The sequence below is a fragment of the Halichoeres trimaculatus genome, unplaced genomic scaffold, assembly GCF_033239565.1.
Source record: "Halichoeres trimaculatus isolate MK-OKI-2021-1 unplaced genomic scaffold, fHalTri1.1 fHalTri1_scaffold_1, whole genome shotgun sequence".
NCBI lineage: Eukaryota > Metazoa > Chordata > Actinopteri > Labriformes > Labridae > Halichoeres > Halichoeres trimaculatus.
Window position 1 is genome coordinate 44,042,909 of NW_027437179.1, and position 21,891 is coordinate 44,064,799.

The 21,891-nt window shown below is 43.8% G+C and overlaps 3 protein-coding genes across 10 annotated transcripts; 2 read left to right on the forward strand and 1 right to left on the reverse strand.

The window, feature by feature from the left end:
• The first annotated feature begins 672 nt into the window (after positions 1-672).
• dnase1l4.1 (deoxyribonuclease 1 like 4, tandem duplicate 1) lies at positions 673-14,451 on the forward strand. 5 transcript variants are annotated; one of them, XM_074672332.1, is made up of 10 exons: positions 673-865; positions 6,657-6,742; positions 8,356-8,444; positions 8,568-8,654; positions 9,229-9,341; positions 9,499-9,611; positions 10,575-10,732; positions 10,904-11,000; positions 11,372-11,447; positions 13,781-14,450. In XM_074672332.1, the coding sequence occupies exons 2-10, from the start codon at positions 6,662-6,664 to the stop codon at positions 13,954-13,956; spliced, it is 990 nt and encodes a 329-aa protein (XP_074528433.1). In that variant the 5' UTR covers positions 673-865; positions 6,657-6,661; the 3' UTR covers positions 13,957-14,450. The 5 variants fall into 5 exon arrangements, with proteins under 5 accessions (XP_074528433.1, XP_074528420.1, XP_074528427.1 ...); XM_074672319.1 differs by lacking the exon at positions 673-865 and adding an exon at positions 4,005-4,181 and having other exon boundaries at positions 13,781-14,451; XM_074672326.1 differs by lacking the exon at positions 673-865 and adding an exon at positions 4,005-4,181 and having other exon boundaries at positions 13,784-14,451.
• Positions 14,452-14,958: 507 nt separating this feature from the next.
• Positions 14,959-17,679, reverse strand: tma7 (translation machinery associated 7 homolog). Its single transcript, XM_074672360.1, has 4 exons — positions 17,524-17,679; positions 15,886-15,941; positions 15,458-15,545; positions 14,959-15,356 (listed from the first exon to the last, which is right to left on the reverse strand). Exons 1-4 carry the CDS (start codon positions 17,537-17,539, stop codon positions 15,322-15,324), a joined length of 195 nt encoding a protein of 64 aa, XP_074528461.1. The 5' UTR covers positions 17,540-17,679; the 3' UTR covers positions 14,959-15,321.
• Positions 17,680-17,684: 5 nt separating this feature from the next.
• ccdc51 (coiled-coil domain containing 51) lies at positions 17,685-21,871 on the forward strand. Of its 4 annotated transcripts, XM_074672309.1 has the most exons (8): positions 17,685-17,861; positions 18,350-18,431; positions 18,515-18,698; positions 18,854-18,991; positions 19,098-19,262; positions 19,380-19,586; positions 19,850-19,999; positions 20,036-21,871. In XM_074672309.1, the coding sequence occupies exons 2-8, from the start codon at positions 18,427-18,429 to the stop codon at positions 20,471-20,473; spliced, it is 1,287 nt and encodes a 428-aa protein (XP_074528410.1). In that variant the 5' UTR covers positions 17,685-17,861; positions 18,350-18,426; the 3' UTR covers positions 20,474-21,871. The 4 variants fall into 4 exon arrangements, with proteins under 4 accessions (XP_074528410.1, XP_074528393.1, XP_074528385.1 ...); XM_074672292.1 differs by having other exon boundaries at positions 17,685-17,873; positions 19,850-21,871; XM_074672284.1 differs by having other exon boundaries at positions 19,850-21,871.
• The last annotated feature ends 20 nt before the right edge of the window (positions 21,872-21,891 follow it).

The following is a 21,891-nucleotide window of genomic DNA, read 5'->3' on the forward strand; positions in this document are numbered from 1 at the left end:
CTCCACCCCCCAGAGGGTGTGTCTGATCTCCAGAGATAAAGACAAGAGCACAAACAACTTTTCTCATACAAGCACATATATAATGATCTAATCTCTACATAACTGATCTAAAATCTACAATCTACAATCTATAATCTGTTATCTGTAATCTATAATCTATAATCTATAATCTATAATCTATAATCTCTGATCTATGATCTGTAATCAATAATCTATAATCTATAATCTATAATCTATAATCTATAATCTCTGATCTATGATCTGTGATCTATAATCTATAATCTATAATCTATAATCTATAATCTATAATCTATAATCTCTGATCTATGATCTGTAATCTATAATCTATAATCTATAATCTATAATCTATAATCTATAATCTCTGATCTGTGATCTATAATCTATAATCTATAATCTATAATCTATAATCTATAATCCATAATCTCTGTGACTGCTTGTAGAGAATAAGAGCTCTGTAAAGTAATAACCTGTCACCTGGAGGTTTCTCTGCCTCAGTTTATTTTTAGATCCTCCTCAAACATTTTTTCTCACCACACAACAGGAAGGCATTAAAGAGGGCGGGCTCCATGTCTCCTCCCATTGGTTGGCTCTGGACCAATCACCTCACATGTGGTCAAACCCTGCAGGATGTTTTACCCCCAGCAGAAACCGAGCGCGCCGAGGAGCTCAGAGTGAGACTCTGTCTGCAGCTGGAGTTTACCTTAGCTTCAACTCACCTGGATCAAACTCACCTGGATCAAACTCACCTGGATCAAACTCACCTGGATCAAACTCACCTGGATCAAACTCACCTGGATCAAACTCACCTGGTTGGTTCAGTCAGCAGCAGATCGTCCTCCTGCAGGTGAGAAACAAACACCTTCAGTTTTTTTCCTCCTCACACTGAGAGAGAAACCAGAGAGGCCGTTCATGGTTCCTACAGCGCTACAGTTACATAAGTACAGGTCTGTGTGTGTGTGTGTGTGTGTGTGTGTGTGTGTGTGTGTGTGTGTGTGTGTGTGTGTGTGTGTGTGTGTGTGTTACTGGAGCTGTTTCTGGGGCTTTGTTTTTGTGCCTGATCAGGAAGAAATCACTGAGTCCTCGATGTAACCAAAGGGAAAATACGGGGGGCTGGGGTCTGGTGAAACAGGCGCAGAGAGGATTAGCTCCTTGGTGAACTCAGTGACTATCTCTGCTTCATAAACCAAAACACAACCTCTGAGTCACATTTTAAGAGCATGTCAGGGATGATCTGGTTTAATATTCCTTAAATTGATTTTTATATTTAACTGAAAATTTAATCCAAAAACTTCAAACAGCATCAAATTAAAAGTATTTTAAAGTTTAAAAACTGGGACAAAGAAAGCTAAACCACCAAACAGAGTAAAAATCCTGCTCATGTATGAAAAGGTTTCAATTCTTTTCAACAAACCAGGTTTTAAAGGACCATGCCGTGTTTTTATTCAACTGTTTATGAGCAACTCAAGCAAAGAGGAGCAACAGGAGTTAGCCTGTTTGTGGAGTCGTTTTACTGTTAGTAACAGTTGTTGGATGAGACAAAAAAGATAAAGAAAGGTAAAGAAAGATAAAGGAAGATAAAGAAAGGTAAAGAAAGGTAAAGGAAGAGTCTTTTCTGAGTTTTCTGCAGCTGAATCTCAGAGTGAAAGACGAGAAGAAAAAAGCTGCTGGCTCTTTGCTCTTTGTCTGAATCACAGTCTCCATCTCTGCGTCTCCTGATGATGAAGGGATGACAGGCTGCGCTGCTGAGAGGAAAAGTTTTATTTACTTTACAACGAACACCTCTGTGTTTTTAAAAACATCTTTTTTAGCTTTGCAGCTTTTTATTGGTGACGACACGCTCGTCCAGAAGCAGATCGTCTCAGAAATCAGTCGGAGCAGTTTCTCCTGACTGAAAATGACTGAAAGCTCCTGAAGCTCAGCTCCTCTTCATCCACACCGTGCTTCCTGTGCTGGATCAGCCTTCATCAGACGATGTTATCACCTGTTTTACTTCTGCTCAGGGCCTGAAAATACGTTTCCAGTTTTAATTTTCAACCATTTAATTTGTTCAGAAAGTGACAGGCGTGCATCGTTAGAGGGTTTAAAGCTGGTCAGCTGCAAAATATACAAAGATAAAAACTGTGAACACGTTTTTCAAAGTATAAAAAAATAATTATTCATAGAATCACCAAAACAAACGTAAATACAACTAAAATAAAGTTTTTCCAAGTTAAAAGGTTTTAAACCAAACCTCTGACGACTCTGTCACTAAAATCAGACTCAGACCCAGGAACAGACGAGTTCATGTTGACTCCCTGAGCCCTGTTTGTCTGTCTTTCTTCATGTATCTTTGCCTCTTTGTTTTTATTTATTACCTGTTTGGTTTATTATTGTCATGATGAAGTGTTTAATGCTTTCCTCAGCACGTTGATCAGCTTCTTCTCTTCTTAAACATGTTTCATCCATACCTGTGCCTCACCTCCTGCTGAGGTAAAGTGTTTTTTATCCCTGCGTTTACTTCACAAAGAGGATCTGAGCATTTCTCCTCCTCTTCCCTGAAGCTTGAAGGACTCTGCAGCAAACAAAGGGTTAAATTCCCGACCTGAAACCTGAGGCTGTCAGCGAGCACCTGGAGACCAGCAGCCGTTAGGACTGAGCTTTATCAGCTCGTCCCTCTCTTTGAAAGAGGTCTTTGTTAGAGAAAGGTCCAGCTGATAAACCCTGTGCTGCCCATGACAGGATCTGGATTATCGTCTAATAAAAGCATCACTCAGGTCATAAACAGAGAGAGCTCCACCTAAACTCCTCCACCTGTTTTTAAAGAGGAGTCTGTTTCTCCTGGAGGTGTTTGCTGAGGGTCTGACCTGTTTATTCTCTCTTTTTAAAGTATCCTGACCTGCTCAGTCCCAGTTTCTCAGACGAGTCAAATCCTTTTCCCTGTGAACGTCTGCAGCTCTCATTCAGATCAAGCTTTGTCACCATAATAACACGTGTGGTCCTTCAATCCAACAACTGTGCTGAGTTTAAGTGCAGCTTTGATGGGATTAGAGCTGGATTAAGTCATTTAAATCAACTGTCAGACAGAAAAGTCTCTTTCAGTGTCTCTGATGTTTCCTTCGCTCCAGCAGATCCTCGTGCTCGACCAAACCTTCACCTTAATCCCCTGAGTTATCCTCAGGTAGATCTAAGAAATCTGTTTTTATCAGCGTTAGGTATAAATCTATTGTTTCTTTAAACCTTTCCCCTGATGGGACTCTGAGGACAGAGAGGGGGTAAAGCAGGGGTGGAGGTTAGGGAATGACCTGCAGCAAAGGGGCGTGGCTTCAGGGCGTGCTCCATAACCTCAGGCTGTTCAGAATAATCCAAAGCAACCTGTCAGATTAAAATAAAAAACCTTCATAATTTATTCCTCCTTCAGGCACCAAAACCGTCTGCCAGATCACGCCCTGATCCATCAAACAGTTTGACTGGTGTTGGACAGACTGAGCGTGGTTACTGACAGAAGACGTCAAACACTTTGACTGGTGTTGATCACTGAGCGTGGTTACTGACGGAGCTTTTGTATCTCCTTTTTTAGAGCAGGTCAGAGCTGTTATCAGCAGCATGGACTTCTCCTGGACCAATCAGGAAACAGGACACTGGTCTCACAGTTTCACACCAACTTTCTGTTTTTATGGTTTTATGTCTGGTTTTATCGACTGAGGACGTACCAAAGAGCTGAACTACATCCTGATATAAAGAAATAAAAGTGACAGTTACTTCAGTTACTCATTAACTCTGTGTGAAGACTTGGTTTTGCTTATTGATCAGTTAACATGTTAAAACCACAGGTGTGATCAGATAAACTCCAGTTAGAAACTTCACCTGAGATGTCAGGTTAACTCAGCTTCCAGCTCGTGTCCTCTCGTACCTAACGCTCCCTCAGCTGACCCTGAAGTCTCGTTAAGTTAGTTTTCCTGTGGACGAGCTGATTGGCTGATGATGTGTGTGGATATTAGATCAGACTCAGTAACGAGCAGCAGTTTGGCTGCGTGTGTTATTTTCTCATGTCTGACCTGTGACAGGTTTTCCTCGTCACCGTCTGCGTGAACGTTTTAGGCTGACGCCTCTCAGGAATGATAACCACCGCTCTGCGTCGACCTCTTTAATGTTCAGGATGGTTTCTGCTGGAGGAAAGGCAGGTTTGAAACCCCCACGTTTGTTTTAGCAGCTACTGACGCTGGTGGAGGAGAGAGCAGAGGTTAGGATCGGAGCTTCAGGCAGACTCCAAGACTAAAAGACGGTTCATGTCAAACACAGGTCCACGTCTTCACTTCGTTGTTGTTGTTGTTGTTGTTGTTGTTGTTGTTGTTGTTGTTGTTGTTGTTGTTGTTGTTGTTGTTGTTGTTGTTGTTTTCGTTTACACAAAGTCAGGGTAGTTCAGTTTCAGTCAGAGCTAACTCCGAACACAAACCTCTGACTGAGGAAATGAAATCCATGTGGGTGTGCTGAAACTGCAGTTCCTCCAGTGTCCACTAGAGGCTGGTTGTTGTTAAATGAAAGTGTTAAACAGCAGACACTGTTTTTTTTTTTTTAATAACTTGTTACTAAACTTACACATTTTGTCCGTGTTAGGGCGTGGCCCACCTGACTGACAGGTGAGCACCCAGCAGCCAATCCTAAACCAGACCAACACAAACAGGAAGTTGTCAGATCCTTCATTCAGCTGATGTGTGTCAGATGGTCACATGTTTCTGTTTGCTAAATAAATCTGCCCTCGCTGATACCCCCGTTATCCAGGTGAAAAACTGATCAAACATTTCTCTTTTCATGGTTTAAATAAACTTTCACCTTCATTCAGTTTATGTTTTTGTGATGAAAGATGAAAAACTGATCTGTGAATAGTTTTTAATTTCAGAAGGTGTGCAGAGACCCCCACCATGGAAACCACTGAGCTCAGGGAGTCCAGGGGGCTAATGAGAATCAAAAACTGGGTCTGAGATGTTTGTTTGGTTCAGACTCTCTCTGACAGCAGGACAGCTGCAGGAGTCCAGTTCTGGGACTCTGTGGGTGGACTTTCTGGATCAGGATCCCCTAACCCTAACCCTGACTAAAACCAGACCGGTTACTAACCAGACCGATTACTAACCAGACCGGTTACTAACCAGACCGGTTACTAACCAGCTTGTGTAATATTCCTGACCTACGTTTTTGTAGAGATGCCTCACAGGGTTTGGGAAACAGGATCCAGGTTCAGGGTGATGTTGATGATCTTTCTCCAGGGTTTTATTTCTCTTTTCCCATGATGCTCAGCTGTTTCCCTTTAGCCCCACTTCGTCCAGTTTCTGCTCTTAATTTAAAATCCTCTGTTAACGAGCTCATCTTCCACTGATTGGGAGTCATAAAAACAAATCAAAGATAAATAACTTTAAGAAGTAAAACCAGCAGAGCCTGTGTTTGCTGAGGTGTTTTTTCCGTGTAGACGTCACAGAGGAAGAAATGCCAAAACAGAGAAAAAGAGAAGAAACACAACTGCTCCCTGTGCGTGTGATCCCAGGATAAGAAGCAGGTCAGAGCGTCCTGACTGACGGCACAGATCAGGAGTTAGAGAGTTTCCTGAGGCCAGATGTTAAAGATCAGAGACGCTGTTTGTGTCCTCAGGCTGCTGCTACATGCTACATATAAACTGTTTTATTAAAGCTGTGTGTACACGCTGCAGCTGCTACATGTTACATGTACAGTCTCATTAAAGCTGTGTGCACACGCTGCAGCTGCTCCATGTTACATATAAACTGTTTTATTAAAGCTGTGTGCACATGCTGCAGCTGCTTCATTAAGGAGGCTGTAAACTACACAGCAGGTTTACAGAGAGCTCTGATCCTGTTAAAACAGAAATTCTCCTTTAGCGGCTGTTAGCAAAGTTAGGATTGAAGTGAAGAAACTCAGATCTAAACTCTGCAGATATTATTCTTACAAACACTCTATGATCTATCAAAGCGACGCTCACTGCCGTGTATGGACTCGACCTGTACACAGATTGTGACTTTATGAAAAGTGTGACTCCTTTAAAAAGACGTTAGAGTCCTGACTTCCTCTGAGCTCAGGCAGTGTCTGATCTGAAAAGCTGCGTCATGTTTTTCGTCCCTGTAAGTCTCTACGTTCAGGACGTGCTGCAGGTCAAACTGTGAACCAGACTTTCCTCCTGAGCTGACAGGTAAACGTTGGTGTTTGACCAACAGATCTGAGCCTGGAGCAGCATGAACAGTCGGTCTGAGCCGTGTTTAATCTGACATGTGAAGAGCTGCAGGTGGAGGGATCAGAGGGGCGGGCTGACAGGGGCTCAGGGGGAACCACAGAGGGTTAAACCAGTCTGAACACGTCCTGGGAGCTTCACCCTGTCTGTGGGTCGGTCTTAATCTGGTGCTGCATGTTACATGTATGTTTTAAAGCATGTTTCCAGCTCACATGTATGTTCTGAAGCATGTTTCCTGTGCACAGTCTGAAGTTAGCAGACGGTCTTTGTGAGCCCCAGTGTGTGTTGACACACAGCGTTTACACACATGTTGACACACCCAGCAGGAACAGCTGATCTGATGGACATACCTGTCATGCCCGCACACGCTCAGACAGGTGAAACCTCCTCAGGTGTTGATGTCTCTGTCTGCTCCTCTCTGCAGCCGTCATGAAGATCGCCGCCTTCAACATCCAGAAGTTTGGAAAAAACAAAGTTTCTGATGCAAACGTCCTCAGTGTCCTGGTCCAGGTGATTACACACACACACACACACACACACACACACACACACACACACACACACACACACACACACACACACACACACACACACACACTTTCTGATTTTTATCATCATGAATAAAATTCACAGATTAATAATTAAAAACAAACAGTTAACTGGATTATTGTTTGATGGAGTGACTGGAAAATGCAGTGAGAGCAGAATTTCTGTAACAGACCAAAAACATCTTCAGGGTTAAGACTACGACGAGCCCTTTTTAACATTTAACAGCTAGTCTGGATATGTGATACAGATATCTGCAATTCAATTCTTCCTGTCAAACTGAACATTTCAGATATCCACACCTTCATTCCTCCTTGGACAAACCACCTCTCCCCGTTCATGTGTGTGGGGTTTCTCATCACAGATATCTTTAATTCAGTTATGGATAGCCACAATGTGAGATGTGGATATCTGCAACTAAATCATGACTATCCATAAATCTAGTTGCAGATATCTACAATTTCATTCGTCACAATTCCAAATCAAGATATCTTCAACCCCCTCCATTAAAGATATCTATAACAGCATTTATAGATATCTTTGATCACAGTTTGATTAGTCAAAATGCCGTTATAGATATCTTGAACTGGAATTACCCCTAGTCAGAATGAAACTGTAGATATTTGTAACTAGATTTATGGATAGCCATAATTTAGTTTCAGATATCTATAATCAAGTTACAGATATCTTTAAATTAATTGTAGTTAGAGATATCTTAAACTTTTATTTTGACGGGTCAAAATGTAATCACAGATATCTTGAAGCAGAGTTTGGACTGGGGGAATTGATGTTGCAGATTTCTGTGATGATGACTAAAGTTATGACAGGTAAAGGAGGAGGGGCTTGCTGCAGGAGGGAGGGTGGAGCGGTTTGCTGCTGTAGCTGATTTAAAACCCCGTCATGTCAGAGCGGCTTGCTGAACCTGAAACTGGAGTGTTTGACCGGGTTTTTAACGCTGCAGCACAAAGTCCCTGATTATTAATTTGTTCAGTTTCATGGTATTTCCTAAATATCTTGTCGATGACTGAAATCTCCATTTCTTCTGCTGAGAAAACTGTTAAAGTGATTTTTTCTCGTCTCTCCTCCAGTTTATCTGGGTCAGTATCCAATGGGAAGCCTCACATGTCCAGCGTCATGAACACATTTCTGACAGTCAACATCACATTAAGATATCTGTAACTGTAATTCTAGATAGTCCAAACTGAATCAGAGAAATCTGCAAGTGACATTTAGGATGGTGACGAGGTGAAGGGCAGCGTTCAGTGAGTCAGTGCAGATATCTGTAACTCAATCAATCAATCAATCAATCTTTATTTATATAGCGCTAAATCATAACAAATGTTATTTCAAGACACTTTACAAAAACATTTACAGGTCTAGACCCGTAAATGTTAATAAAATTTTATTAGCAGAAACCCAACATCAAGACAAGATAACTCAGTTTGACTGGTGGAAACTAAATTATAGATATCTCCAACTGTGTTTTTGACTAGTGGAAACTGAATTTTGACTAGTCACAGTTATGTTGTTGATATTTATAAGGTTAGAAATTAAATGTTTTTTGTTTTTCTCCTCAGATCATCTCCAGGTATGACATCATCCTGATCCTGGAGGTCGTGGACATCAGCGGAGAGTCGGTGGAAACGCTCATGAAGGCCCTCAACACGTGAGTTCACCTTTCACCTCCTTTAACACCTCCTCTGCTCCTCCTTTAACACCTCTGCTCCTGCTCTAACACCTGTCTGTGTTAATTAGTGTTCAGATGTGTGAACGTGTGTCTGCTCGTCAGGTCCAACAGGGAGCATCACTACACCCTGAAGATCAGCAGCCGTCTGGGCCGGACCCGCTACAAGGAGCAGTTCATGTTCCTGTACAGGTGAGGGGAGGAGGAGCAGGAGGAGGAGGAGCAGGAGGAGGAGGAAGAGGGGGAGGAGGAGCAGGAGCAGGAGGAGGAGGGGGAGGAGCAGGAGGAGCAGGAGGAGGAGGAAGAGGGGGAGGAGGAGCAGGAGCAGGAGGAGGAGGAGATCAGTCTGATTCTGACTGTGGTTGTTAAAGACTGACAGACAGTTTGACCACTGCTGTGCACGCTCCTGATGGTGTGTGTGTGGTGTGTGTTTGGTGTGTGTTTGGTGTGTGTTTGGTGTGTGTTTGGTGTGTGTTTGGTGGCGTAAAAAAAGTATCAGATGGAAAGTTTAGTTTAGTTTTATTGGTTAAGTTTGGTTTTATAACTAAAGCACAGTTTGGTGTTTTTGAAAAAGAAGTGATGACATGAGCTGAGCCGCTCTTTAATTTAACTTGAATCACTTTTTGTTGCAGTTTAATCACTGTAAGTCTGTTTCAGTCCAGAGATTTCCCCCCGCCCTCAGCCCACCTCTTTGACCTTTTCTGACCATCAGACTCCTTTCAGGTCAGACTCAGGCTCTGACCCTCTGTGCTCTGTGACCCTGCAGGGACGACCTGGTGGACCTGGTGGGCTCCTATCAGTTTGACGACAAAGAGACCGAGGGAGGAGACGTTTTCGCCAGAGACCCCTACATCCTCAGATTCAGATGCCTCAACACGGGTAGGAGGCGTGTTCCCTCAACCACGCCACATGGCTTTAAACATGAGTAAATACATGTGTGTTAATGTGTGTGTGTGTGTGTGTGTGTGTGTGTGTGTGTGTGTGTGTGTGTGTGTGTGTGTGTGTGTGTGTGTGTGTGTGTGTGTGCTGACCACAGTGCTGAAGGACCTGGTGATGATCCCTGTTCACACCAAACCCGAGGACTCAGAGAAGGAGCTGGACGAGCTCTACGACGTCTTCCAACACGTCAAGAAGAAATGGAGGACGGACGTAAGGACGTCGTTAGTTCACGGAAAACAGAACGAAAACTAAAAAAACGACCAGCTGAGGAGGTTCAAGCAAAAACAGCCTTATCCCAGGATGCCCTGAGATAACCTGCTGTAAAAACAGGAAGTTACTGATGAAAACAGGAAATGAAAACAGGAAGTAACTGATAAAAACAGGAAATATATGAACACAGGAAGAAACAGATAAAAATACAATAGTGTCCTTGGCCTGAGATGAGGACACCTTCTTGCTAAAAGGTGTCCTCATCTCAAGCCTCGGACCCTAAAAATAGGAAATATACGAAAACAGGAAGTTACTGATAAAAACAGGAAATGAAAACAGGAAGTTACTGATAAGCACAGGAAATGAAAACAGGAAGTTACTGATAAAAACAGGAAATGAAACAGGAAGTAACTGATAAAAACAGGCAAAATATGAAAACAGGAAGTAACTGATAAAAACAGGAAATGAAAACAGGAAGTTACTGATAAGCACAGGAAATGAAAACAGGAAGTAACTGATTAAAACAGGAGAAAAAATGAAAACAGGAAGTTACTGATAAAAACAGGAAATGAAAACAGGAAGTAACTGATAAAAACAGGAGAAAATATGAAAACAGGAAGTTACTGATAAAAACAGGAAATGAAACAGGAAGTAACTGATAAAAACAGGCAAAATGTGAAAACAGGAAGTAACTGATAAAAACAGGAAATGAAAACAGGAAGTTACTGATAAGCACAGGAAATGAAAACAGGAAGTAACTGATAAAACAGGAAATGAAAACAGGAAGTAACTGATAAAAACAGGAAATGAAAACAGGAAGTAACTGATAAAAACAGGCGAAATATGGGAACAGGTCAAATGATGATGTATTAACAAAGTTAGAAACAGCAAAGCTAAAGGTGCCACAGCAACATGTCCACCTTCCCGCCTCCCTCTGAGCGCCGTCTCTCCTCCCTCCTCCAGAACGTGATGATCCTCGGAGACTTCAACGCCGACGGTTTGTACGTCTCCAAGAAGGAAATGAAGGAGATCAGGATCCGCAGCGACAAGAACTTCCACTGGCTGATCGCAGACGACGTGGACACCACGGCCAGCAACAAGAACGACCACACATACGACAGGTACCACACACACAGTCACACACACAGTCACACACACACACACACACACACACACACACACACACACACACGCACACACACACACACGCACACACACACACACACACAACCTGCGTGTTTGTACACACTGATCATCATGAGTCTTAACACAGTGGTTTCGTCTGATTTCAGGATCGTGGTTTACGGAGACGACATGCTCCACGCTGTCGTACCAAACTCTGCCAAACCCTTCAACTTCCAGGAGGCCTACAGACTGAGCCAGGAGCAGGTCTGTGGGGGTCTCATGGTCCAAAGGGACGGGTTTATACACACTGCGTCTTCACACACACTGAGGCCTCTCCAGGCTCAGATCAGGGACGGACTCACTGACTGACGACAGATGTTACCATCATCATATCTGTGATGACTCCATGATGACCTGAGTTTAAGCCTCAGTGAACAGGATCAGGAAGCTCAGGTGTAGAGAAATAAACACAGAGAGCTGCAGCATCATTCAGTCCGTGTGGCACTCAGTCTGAGAAAAGCTCAAGTTTCTGATCTTAGACTCAGGATCAGGTGATGCACCTGGACTCTGGACCAGCTCAGGTTTAATGTGCTGAAGGGTTACAGTAAAAATGAGGGTCTCTGTTTCTGTTTCAGGCCCTTGAAGTGAGCGATCATTACCCCGTGGAGGTGGAGCTGAAGTCCCTGACAATGACCACACCTGGAAACGAAGGTAACTTTACCTCAGCTAACCTCAGCTAACCTCAGCTAACCTCAGCTAACCGTGCAGCTGTTTCTCATCAATAAACTGAAATAAGAAATAACTCTGCATAAAGAGGAGACCACTGAAGTGTTGGGGTGTCTGCTGCAGGGCGCGGGGACAAACCAGCTCCACACAAACTGGACAACAGCTGTTTCTCCCTGTCCGACCGCCGCCGCCGCGCCTCCTGCTGCTCGCTGCTTTAATACAGGGCTCCAGGAAATGACATGTCAGCAGCAAAACACGTCAGAGATAAAATCATAGAAAGAAACCAGTGGATTTAAAACATGTTTCTGTTTTTCTGTTTTCATGCTAACGTTGTAGCACAGGAGGCTAACCAACAGAATCGTTTCTGTTCTGTTCTGTGCTCCTGAAACCGGACTGGACCTGGTTCCTTAGGGGGCATTTCTGGGACTCGTTCTTTGATAAAAAAAAAACAAAAATCTTTTCCTTCCTCAGGTCGAAGCTGGTTTTCTGTCAGCTGAAAAAAAACGATTTAGACCAACGGTCAGATCCTTTAAAGTTTACGGCCCTGAAAACTTCACACCATAATTTAACGAGCCCAGAATTAATTAAAGTTCTAAAAACTCAAAAAAAAAAAGGACAGAGCTTTTCTGACCTCTATTTAAACTGAAACCAAGAGTTTTCACTCAGCAGTGACGACTCCATCATAAAAGGCAAAAATACAAACCCAAATATATTTTCATATTCTAACATGAATTTCTGAATTTTCTCATTCATTCATTCCATTCGTTTTGTTTACTGTTATCTGGCGTGTGCTGCTGACCTCTGGGCCAGGTCGCCCCTGTCAATGAGATCTTTATCTTAATGGGATTTATCTGATTAAATAAAGGTTAAAAAAATAAAATAAAAAAATGACAAACCCAGCAAGTTAAGATCCTGAAAATGAAGTTTAATGTTTTGATGATGCTTTTCCATTTCACTGAGTATACATTTTACTTTCCTGACTGCAAACACTCCGTCAGAACACAGGTTTAGTCTCTGATAAGAAGAGTAAACTGACTTTAAGACTTTAACAACTCTTAGACTGTTTTACTGCTGTCTCTCATCACCCCGACGAGTAAGATACTCGATCCAAGACCGGCAAAAACAGAGCCAGCAGAGGACGGGCAGGAGAGGTTCAGAGAAACCAACGTTTGAGGATAAAACAGAGAAACTGTCAAAGGCAGAGGACGATGTTCACCCTCAGAGTGCAGGGACCGCGTGTTGAAAGACTGATGGACAGGAGGAAGTCCCAGACTCTGTCATGAGGGTCACAGGGTCCAGTTCCCTTGGTTCAGAGGTTCAGTGTGAGAATAAACAGCTACAGCTGAAACAGATCTTCATCACACGCTGAGATCCTGCTCACCCTGTCAGGGTCCACACCCACAGAAACCACCCACTCACTACACGTCAGTACATCAGTAAATCAGTAAATTAATAAATCAGTACATCAGTAAATCGGTAAATCAGTACATCAGTAAATCAGTACATCAGTAAATCAGTAAATCAGTACATCAGTAAATCAGTAAATCAGTAAATCAGTAAATCAGTAAATCAGTAAAATCAGTAAATCAGTAAATCAGTACATCAGTAAATCAGTAAATTAGTAAATCAGTACATCAGTAAATCAGTAAATCAGTACATCAGTAAATCAGTAAATCAGTAAAATCAGTAAATCAGTACATCAGTAAATCAGTACATCAGTAAATCAGTAAATCAGTAAATCAGTACATCAGAAAATCAGTAAATCAGTACATCAGTAAATCAGTAAATCAGTACATCAGTAAATCAGTACATCAGAAAATCAGTAAATCAGTACATCAGTAAATCAGTAAATCAGTACATCAGTAAATTAGTACATCAGTATCTTAGATGAAGATTTCTGTGTTTGACCCTGTTCCTTTAAAAACAGCAGACTGTCCCTTTAAAAACAGCAGACTGTCCCTTTAAAAACAGCAGACTGTTCCTTTAAGAACAGCAGATTGTCCCTTTAAAACAGCAGACTGTCCCTTAAAAAACAGCAGACTGTTCCTTTAAAAACAGCAGACTGTCCCTTTAAAAACAGCAGACTGTCCCTTTAAAAACAGCAGACTGTCCCTTTAAAAACAGCAGACTGTCCCTTTAAAAACAGCAGACTGTCCCTTTAAAAACAGCAGACTGTCCCTTTAAAAACAGCAGACTGTTCCTTTAAAAACAGCAGACTGTCCCTTTAAAAACAGCGGACTGTCCCTTTAAACCGTGGCCCTCCTAACCTGAGGTGATCCTGTATCTGCAGGACTGAGTTGATTTCTGTCTTGTCTCAGCAGCCCTCGACCCGGTGCTGGGTCTTCAGACGGGCCCTCAGCGGCTCGTGGTCCTGGACCAGGGTCTGCTGGAGCTGAAGAGGGAGAACCTGCTGCTGGAGCGGGAGAAGCTCAGCCTGGAGATCCAGATCCTCCGGGCAAAGTTTGCCAAGTTAAACGGCACCAACGAGGTTTAAAGAAGCCGGTCCAGCTCTGCAGGACCCCGGGCCTGGAGTCAGCAGACTCAGAACCACGACAGGAAACAGCTGTGATGATGACACGTCACAGAGTAACCAACACAAACTGCAGCTCATCCATTAACACCAGTTTACCTCAGGCGCCACCTCTGACGCCAGTTTGACCTGTTTTTATAAATCCTGATTTATTTTTCAGCCTGTTGCCTTTTCACAGAGAAGCTCTGAGCGAATGTTGGACAGGGTCAGAAAGAAGAGGGTTGGAAAAGTTTATCTGAGCGTCACTGAATCTTTATGTCCTGACGGCTGCGTCTCACCCTCACTGATACCAACACAGAGACCGTTTCACTGTGTGCTCTGACGTTTTCTGAAGGCTGAAAGTTTCACCTTACCTCAGGTTTAACATTAATAACTGGATGTTTTTTAGCTTCTCTGCGTCACAGCTGTCATATTTCTGCAGACTGATCCTCCTCTGCACTGACTGAAATCATTGTAATGCAAATCTTCTGCTTTTTTGTCACAAGTCAAAATAAATTCTTGTTTTTCTGCTCTCAGCGTGCACGTCTGAATTTCTCTGTAGGATCTACGCGCCAAAGAAAAGCTGGAGACAGGAGCTGTTTGAGAAGTTACAGCTGAGGGGTCCTTATCTATATTTCTAAACATATGGGGAAAAAACAGCTCAGTATCTACGACCGTCTCCACCCCACACAGAAACAGGGTGTGACATCACTTGGCCGCAGTGACACTATTGGTTGGAGGCTGTAAAGCAGAGCGTGACAGGAGCTTAAAGCTGGGAGCTCGATGTATCAGAGCAGAAGTATCAGATCAGGACTCAGGATCAGCAGACACTCAAAATCAAATGACTCAGACTCAAAACCTGACGGGACGTTCCCAGTAAAGAAAAACAGTAACAACCTTGTTAGAGAAAAACATCTTTTGCAGTTTTTAACACTTTGTTGATGGAATAAGTTCTCCGCTTCTGATGAAACACCACGATAACAAGCAGTCATTACAAAAACTTTAATAGTATCTCCCTGTTTACATTACAACAAAATCATAGGAAAAACAACACTGGGGGGGTTAGAGGTTTTGTATATCTGCAAAACACCATTTCTGAACTGTATTTAATCATTGAGTGGGTGAAAAGAAATTTAACCTAAATTAACCTGTTGTTACTGACTGGAAACACTTCACAGCAGCACCCTCAGACTTTCTCTTTAATTCATTTAGTTTGGTGGTGAAGCTGGGCACGCTGACAGGTTTTAGTGAAGAGACTCAAACATCCTGGAGTCCTGTGGGAGCACAGACTGACACTGCAGACACAGAAGAGGAGGCCGGGGAGGAAACAAACACCACCAGTTTCAGAGTTTACTTCTTCCCTGACTTCTTGATGCCACTGCCACCTGGAGGAAAAGGGAAGCAAACAAAAGTAGAAAGATAAATTTATCCAGACAACACCAACATTTCTCTGAAGAGGGTGAAGGTCGTTTTCTGTTGGTCTTACCCAGAGGTCCTTTCCCAGACGCTTTGGCCTTCAACGCCTCCATGGCTTTCTGCTCTTCCTTCTGCTTCTGCTTGAAAGCAACTTCATCCTACAAACACAAAGACGTACAACACTCACTGAAGAGCAACGAATAAAACTCTCAGAGTTTGGCTGTAACAACAGGTTTGCGTTGCTTTTTGGGAAACTTGAAACATTAATAACAAACTGAGTCGACTTCTCTGAAATGTTCAGCTGACATGAAGCAGCACAGCTGGCTGAGACCTTTGTCTAAACCTGTTTATTTCCCATCTAGCTGAAACTGTAGGATTGTAGTTGTATTAAATCAACATGAATGTGTGTAAATGTCAAACCTACAGTGGCATTTGAAGGAAAAATTGTGCTGACATTGAATCATAGATTTGTTAAACATCAGAACAGAAAAAACTTACTTCATCCATTTCCTTAGCATGTTTCTTTGGGGCCTTCAGTGGTTTCTTTTTGCCTCCTGAGGACAGAAAAACATTTCCAGTCAGCTCACTGCACGCTAACACTGCTCGACAAGACAACCCCACACAAATGATGGTTTGCATTTCAGTTTGCTGCACTGGAGCTGGTACGTGACCTGGACCTCCCCAGGAACAGGATCTCTTTGTATTGTTTAGTTTCTCCTGAAAGGTACTGACTTAGGATCGATCATCGATCTTTAAAAAGCCTGAACTGCTGAAACCAATTTGGGCCGGTACCAAATTTTATTTTTTATAACTGACAGCAGATACCTTTGATGTTCCAATCTTATTTTATTGAAATCATTGATTAATACCTGTGAAACAATAAAACCTTTATGTTTTAACTTAAACGACCAATAAAGTGTCCTGAGTTTTAGATCTCAGAGCAAAAAGCAACAATGGCTGTCAGACCTTTCCAGAGGAATAAGATCAGTTTCATCATCACAGATCCCCCCATTAAGAAACTGGCACAGATTGATCGGCTGACCGATCGACCAGTGCATGTCTAAACTAAATGTCCTGTCAAACCTGCGTTTCAACAAACCCATCAGTCCACTTTGATACCTGAGAGATCAGTGTGGGGAAACCATCATTTGCAGGAAAACCCAAACCCTAACCTGTGGATCATTTAATGGGACCTGGTCTAAGGAGGATGTTCAATACCAAACCAAGAATTAAAACAGTGCCAGCTCTGATGGAAACTGTCCAATGAAAGCTTTATACTAATAAATACTACTTCTGCTTCAAGAGAGGGCTGCCAGACAAAACTCAAAATACAATGGAGAGTATAATATGCAACAGAATAGAATAGAATAGAATAAATAGAATAGAATAGAATAGAATAGAATAGAAAAAGAATAGAATAATGCTTAATGTACACTCAGGTAAATATTTGTCAAACGTTCACGCAGTTAAAATAAAACAGGCCGGACAGCAAGATTACAACTGAAACAGTTGATGAGCTCATCAGTAAATTTGTGAGGTTAAGGATTATTGACTGCAGTCGGGATGAAGGATTTCAAACACACTTTTAGCCGTTAAAGGGTTTGGTTCGGGCTCTGAAGCCTCTTCCCAAACACAGAACAGAGGACCGGAACCGTTGACTCAGTGTTTAAGAAGCCTGACTCACATCCATACCTAAAGAGATACCGTCACCGTGACTGTACCTAACGATGAAAAACCTTTATACGACCTTTATTTTCTTTCAGCTTTTCTATGTTAAAATCGGGCTCTCATCCATGCAGCAGCTAATGTTCAGATCGATGGATTCTGGTTTGATTTCATTGTTGATGAAGATCGGATTAGCAGCCGAATGTCTCAGACGATCACAATGACTTAACATGCCCAATAAAACATCGTTAATCTCTTACATAAACACGTCAATACACCAAAACGTGGGTGTAACTTATATGTAAGGTAGTTCAGTGTAAACACTATAAAAACCTCAGCTAACGCCTCTGTAGCAAACGTTAGCTTATCAACGCAAACACGCTTCACTGAGTTTTTTTAACCGCTGTTAAAACAGATTTTTATAACAATAACTTTCATTTTAAAGAACTGAATAACAAAACAACGCCTCACCTTCTCTTCCAGACATGTCAAAGGTCCAGAACAGTCGTTTAATGAAAAGAAATGAATATCTTGATGTGACTACAAACTGTTAGCCTGTTAGCTCTCTAATCCGCGCTGGAAGGACCCCACAGACCTCTGAACCGGAAGTAGGTAGCGGTGAGATATGCCGGTAGAAAAGTCACCCGGCTAGTTTCAGTTGACATTAAAATGCTAATGCTAACACTTTAGCTCGAAGTGATGTGACCAGCGTGACATGTTTCCGCTGACAACACTCAAGAAAAGGATCAATTTGTATTGATTACGCGTGAAATGAATTAAACTGTTAAAGAGTAAACGCAGTGTTAAAGGTGAGTTCACCGGTAAGTTAGCATCGAGAGGGTAGAAGTGAAGGAAGCAGGAAAAGGAGACAGTCAGCCTTTAACCTTGTCAAAAAATCAAAATGTTAGTCATTAAATAACTGTGAGCTGTGTTAGCTTCACCTGCCTCTGATCTGACCTGTTTGTTTAAATATGAGCCCGTATCTTTAGTGTGTGTTGGTAGTTTCTCTGTAAAGCCATGTGGATTGGGTAGTTACTCATCACACTGTGTACAAAGGTTAAATGTGTTAGAAATACTCATTAATTTTATGCCTTATGTCATGTTTACATTTTTATTCCAGATGTGCCTTTGTTAGTTTGATGCTTTAGGTTTAGTTTTCTTATGAAACTGTTTTTTATTTAACTTTTACAGGTTTAACACTAGTTTGTTTTTTAATCTTACACAGCCTGTGATCAGGAAACATTACTTTATGCATTAGTGTATCATCATCTAATAACTGTGTGTTCCTTTGTTACAGCTGCCTGCTCCAGCGTTGGATCATCTGTCATGAAAGTGAAGCTCTGACAGATTTCAGCTCCCACTCCAAACCTCAACATGAGGTGCGTCTGTCCTCCGTCTCCCGTCCGCAGCTTGTTCCTGATGCTGTTGTGAAAAACTGTAAACCGTGTTTTTACCTCGTCAGGTACAGAGGAGCTCAGACTTTTCTCTGGGCTCGCGGCTCGTGCTGTCTGTCCCAGCTCTCCTGGCGGGGCAGACTCTCTCTGGTCCGGACCTACAGCGCTCACCGACCACCCTCAGACCCCCTGCCTCCTGACAGGAAGGGAGGAGCTGAGGTGGTGAAGGAGCGGGCTGTGGCTGCCCTGCAGGTACAGATAATCCCTCTTTTGACTTTTTACAAACTGTCAGATTAACACATTAACCACGTACAACCTGTTAACTGTGTAAATACTGATGTAATCAAACCCCATATTGACCCCATATTAAAAAAAACACCCTCCCTCCTTGTCTCTACGTTCTTCAGTATGCAGGTGAGGTGGGACAGCAGTGGGGTCAAAGGTCGGCTCAGACTGCCTCTGCTACAATCAACTACTGGTGGGAGAAATATGAAGAGTTTGTTGGACTCAATGAGGTCCGTGAGGCTCAGACCAAAGTGACCGAGGTGAGCGAACGCTGGAAATCCTAACGTCTTTATTTTTCTCATGGATGTGGAGTGAGGAGTGAGTCTGTTACAGAGATTTTCATCCTCAGACGTGTGTTTCTTGCAGGCAGAGTCAGCATTCATGGTGGCCAGAGGGATGGTACGGGAGGCTCACACCAGCCTGGAGGCTCTGCAGGTCCGGCTGAAGGAGGTCAGAGACCGGCTGGACCGGGTCTCGAGGGAGGAAGCTCATTACCTGGAGCTGGCCACGCAGGAGCACAAACTGCTGCAGGTCAGGCTGTAAATAACGCACCTCCAAAGGGAGGAGGGAAGGTGGAGCTGAGCCAAAGACCGGTCCATCTCCTCATCCCTCTGTCAGGGACTGACTCTCTGTGTCTCCTCCTCACAGGAGGAGCGTCGTCTGCGCACCGCGTACGAGCACGCCGAGGGTTCAGAGAGGGAGAAGTTCGCCCTGTTCTCAGCCGGCGTCAGAGAGAGCCACGAGAAGGAGAGGACGAGAGCTGAACGCACCAAGAACTGGTCCATCATCGGCTCAGTGCTCGGGGCTCTGATCGGGGTCATGGGATCAACGTACATCAACCGGGTCCGCCTTCAGGTGAGGAGGAGCAGGAGAGACTTTCTGCTGGTTTAAACCTGTTTCCAGCTCTCTGAATGTCTCCACAAAGGAAAAATGTTCATGGAAATGTTTGAAAATGTTAAACTGATCCACTCCAAAGATTGTTGATCGATGGGAGTCTGTCCATGGATGTTTTTAAAACCTAGCACAAAGATTGTTCTGATGAAGTCGGTTTATTTTGGATCAAGTTTATCTACATATCAGAGCCTAACCTGAAACAAAATCCATCTTTGCCCCTCCAGGAGCTGAAGAGTCTGCTCCTGGAGGCCCAGAAAGGTCCAGAGAGTCTGCAGGAAGCCCTCAAAGTGCAGGCGGGAAACCACCGCTCGCAGCAGGACGAGCTGCGTGCGCTCATCGACAGCCTCAGAGCCGCTCTGAGCGACGCCCTGACGCAGAGGGACACGCTCCTCCAGAGGGACACGCTCCTCCAGAGGGACACGCTCCTCCAGGCCCAGGCAGACCAGACCCCAGGCTCCCCCACGGTGCCTCTGTCGGCTTTACAGGACCTCCACACGGGCAGCAGGAAGACCGAGTCCCTCCTGGAGGCCCTGCCGCCCCAGCTGGAGGAGCTGGAGCAGGGCCTGGGCAGAGTGGAGGCCGATCTATCGCTGGTGAAGCGGCTGCTGGAGACCAGACCCCAGCCGGAGACCCAGACCGAGCAACCGGCTGCTCCGCCCCCAGCACCACACACACCAGAGAGGGGGGACCAGCTGGAGCCTGAGGTGCTGGTCCTGAGTCTGGAGGAGGCAAAGAGGACACTGGGAGAGCGAATCAGGACCAACACGCTTTATAACGCCATGTTTACGTACACGGCCTCCGCCCTCACCATCAGCGCCGTTTATCTGCTGCTCAGGGGAACTGGTTAGACCTGATTCCTCAGAGTCCATGAGCTCACGTGGACTGGGTCATGATCAGACGATAAGAGTCAGAATCTGGATTCAGCTGGTCAGGACGTCTACAGGACGTATTTGCTCCCCATCCATGTTTTTAACTCTGTGATCCCAGGACGACGTGTCTGAACGACTTCCTCTGAATCTGACCGCTCTGCGCTCAGCGCCTGGTGACCTTTGACCTCTGTAACGACGAGACATCAGGGTGAAGGTTTGATTATTTAACACTGGAGATCAGCTCAGACACCACAGGAGCTGAGACGCCGTCTAATGGAGCTGCCTTTATCACACAGCTGAGCTCTACGCACGCTGTGACCGTTTGGAAACACTGGAAACTCTGAAAACTCTGAAAACTCTGAAAACTCTGAAAACTCTGAAAACACTGAAAACTCTGAAAACTGATCCTTTATGTTTTTTATGAAGTGCACTTGATGCTGTTGGACCTTTCTGTGACCTTCTTTCACCGAGCAAAGAGCAAAGTTCATAAAGCTGCTGATCAACGAAGCATGAAAACATCTTTTCCTGCTCAAACTAACATCTACATTAACCAGGGTCAGGGTTAGAGTTAGAGCCAGATTATGATGGAAACACAAAGAAAATCCTCTGATCCACACATTCAAGAAGCAGAAATCCTCCAGTGTCTTTCTTCTTAGATCAGTTGAGCAGTAACCGAAATGGTTTTAGAGAATTACCAGCAGCCATCAGCTGGTCTGAGCCTGTCAGCTGCTGGTGTGGTCCCATGAGAAACCTGAAAGGCTGCAGAGCCATGCATCCGCCTGAAACCGCTCCACACATCAGGTGGAAACTGTCACAAGTTTAAAGCTCCATGCTTCGACCCACAGCTGCTGATGGGTACATGTGGGTACATTAGACCGGTGCCTTTACACTAATACCCCCCTCATTGGTGGACCAACAGGCACCACACACCTGTAATCCCACCCCAGGGATTATTCCCAGACTAGAAAAATAAGAGGAGTCTGAAACGTGTAGATGAGGTTTAACATTTGGTTTATTTCCCACCAACAGCACATGAAGCTAACAGTAGATCCTGATAAACCGTGGTCACCCCGGATCCCCTCGCTCCTCACTCTGTTTTTAAGGAAATCAAAAGTCAAAGTCCTGACTCTGGATTGAATCAAAGTGTAAAAAGTTAAATCTGTGTTTTCTGCAGGACTGTTCACCATAATGACCGTGTGCTCTGAGGTTAAAGATCTGGATTAAAAAGTTCATTCAGGCTGCGCTGACTGCAGGTAGAGTTTACTGACTTTAGAAAAGTCTCTGAGCCGACACTCGGCCTCTGCCTCCCTGCTCCTTCTGCTCCTCCTGCTCCTTCTGCTCCTTCTGCTCCTTCTGCTCCTTCTGCTCCTTCTGCTCCTTCTTTCTGCTCCTTCTGC

Bases quoted from the DNA above. Each gene is read 5' to 3' on its own strand.
- dnase1l4.1 (XM_074672319.1), top strand. From the start codon at position 4,148: ATGTTCAGGATGGTTTCTGCTGGAGGAAAGGCAG. The intron at 6,743-8,355 runs GTGATTACACAC...TTTTCTCCTCAG, and splicing joins TCCTCAGTGTCCTGGTCCAG to ATCATCTCCAGGTATGACAT. The intron at 8,655-9,228 runs GTGAGGGGAGGA...GTGACCCTGCAG, and splicing joins CAGTTCATGTTCCTGTACAG to GGACGACCTGGTGGACCTGG.
- tma7 (XM_074672360.1), bottom strand. The intron at 15,546-15,885 runs GTAAGTTTTTTC...TTGTGTTTGTAG, and splicing joins ATGCTAAGGAAATGGATGAA to GATGAAGTTGCTTTCAAGCA. The intron at 15,357-15,457 runs GTAAGACCAACA...CTTTTCCTCCAG, and splicing joins GTCTGGGAAAGGACCTCTGG to GTGGCAGTGGCATCAAGAAG.
- ccdc51 (XM_074672292.1), top strand. The intron at 19,263-19,379 runs GTCAGGCTGTAA...TCCTCCTCACAG, and splicing joins AGGAGCACAAACTGCTGCAG to GAGGAGCGTCGTCTGCGCAC. The intron at 19,587-19,849 runs GTGAGGAGGAGC...TTGCCCCTCCAG, and splicing joins TCAACCGGGTCCGCCTTCAG to GAGCTGAAGAGTCTGCTCCT.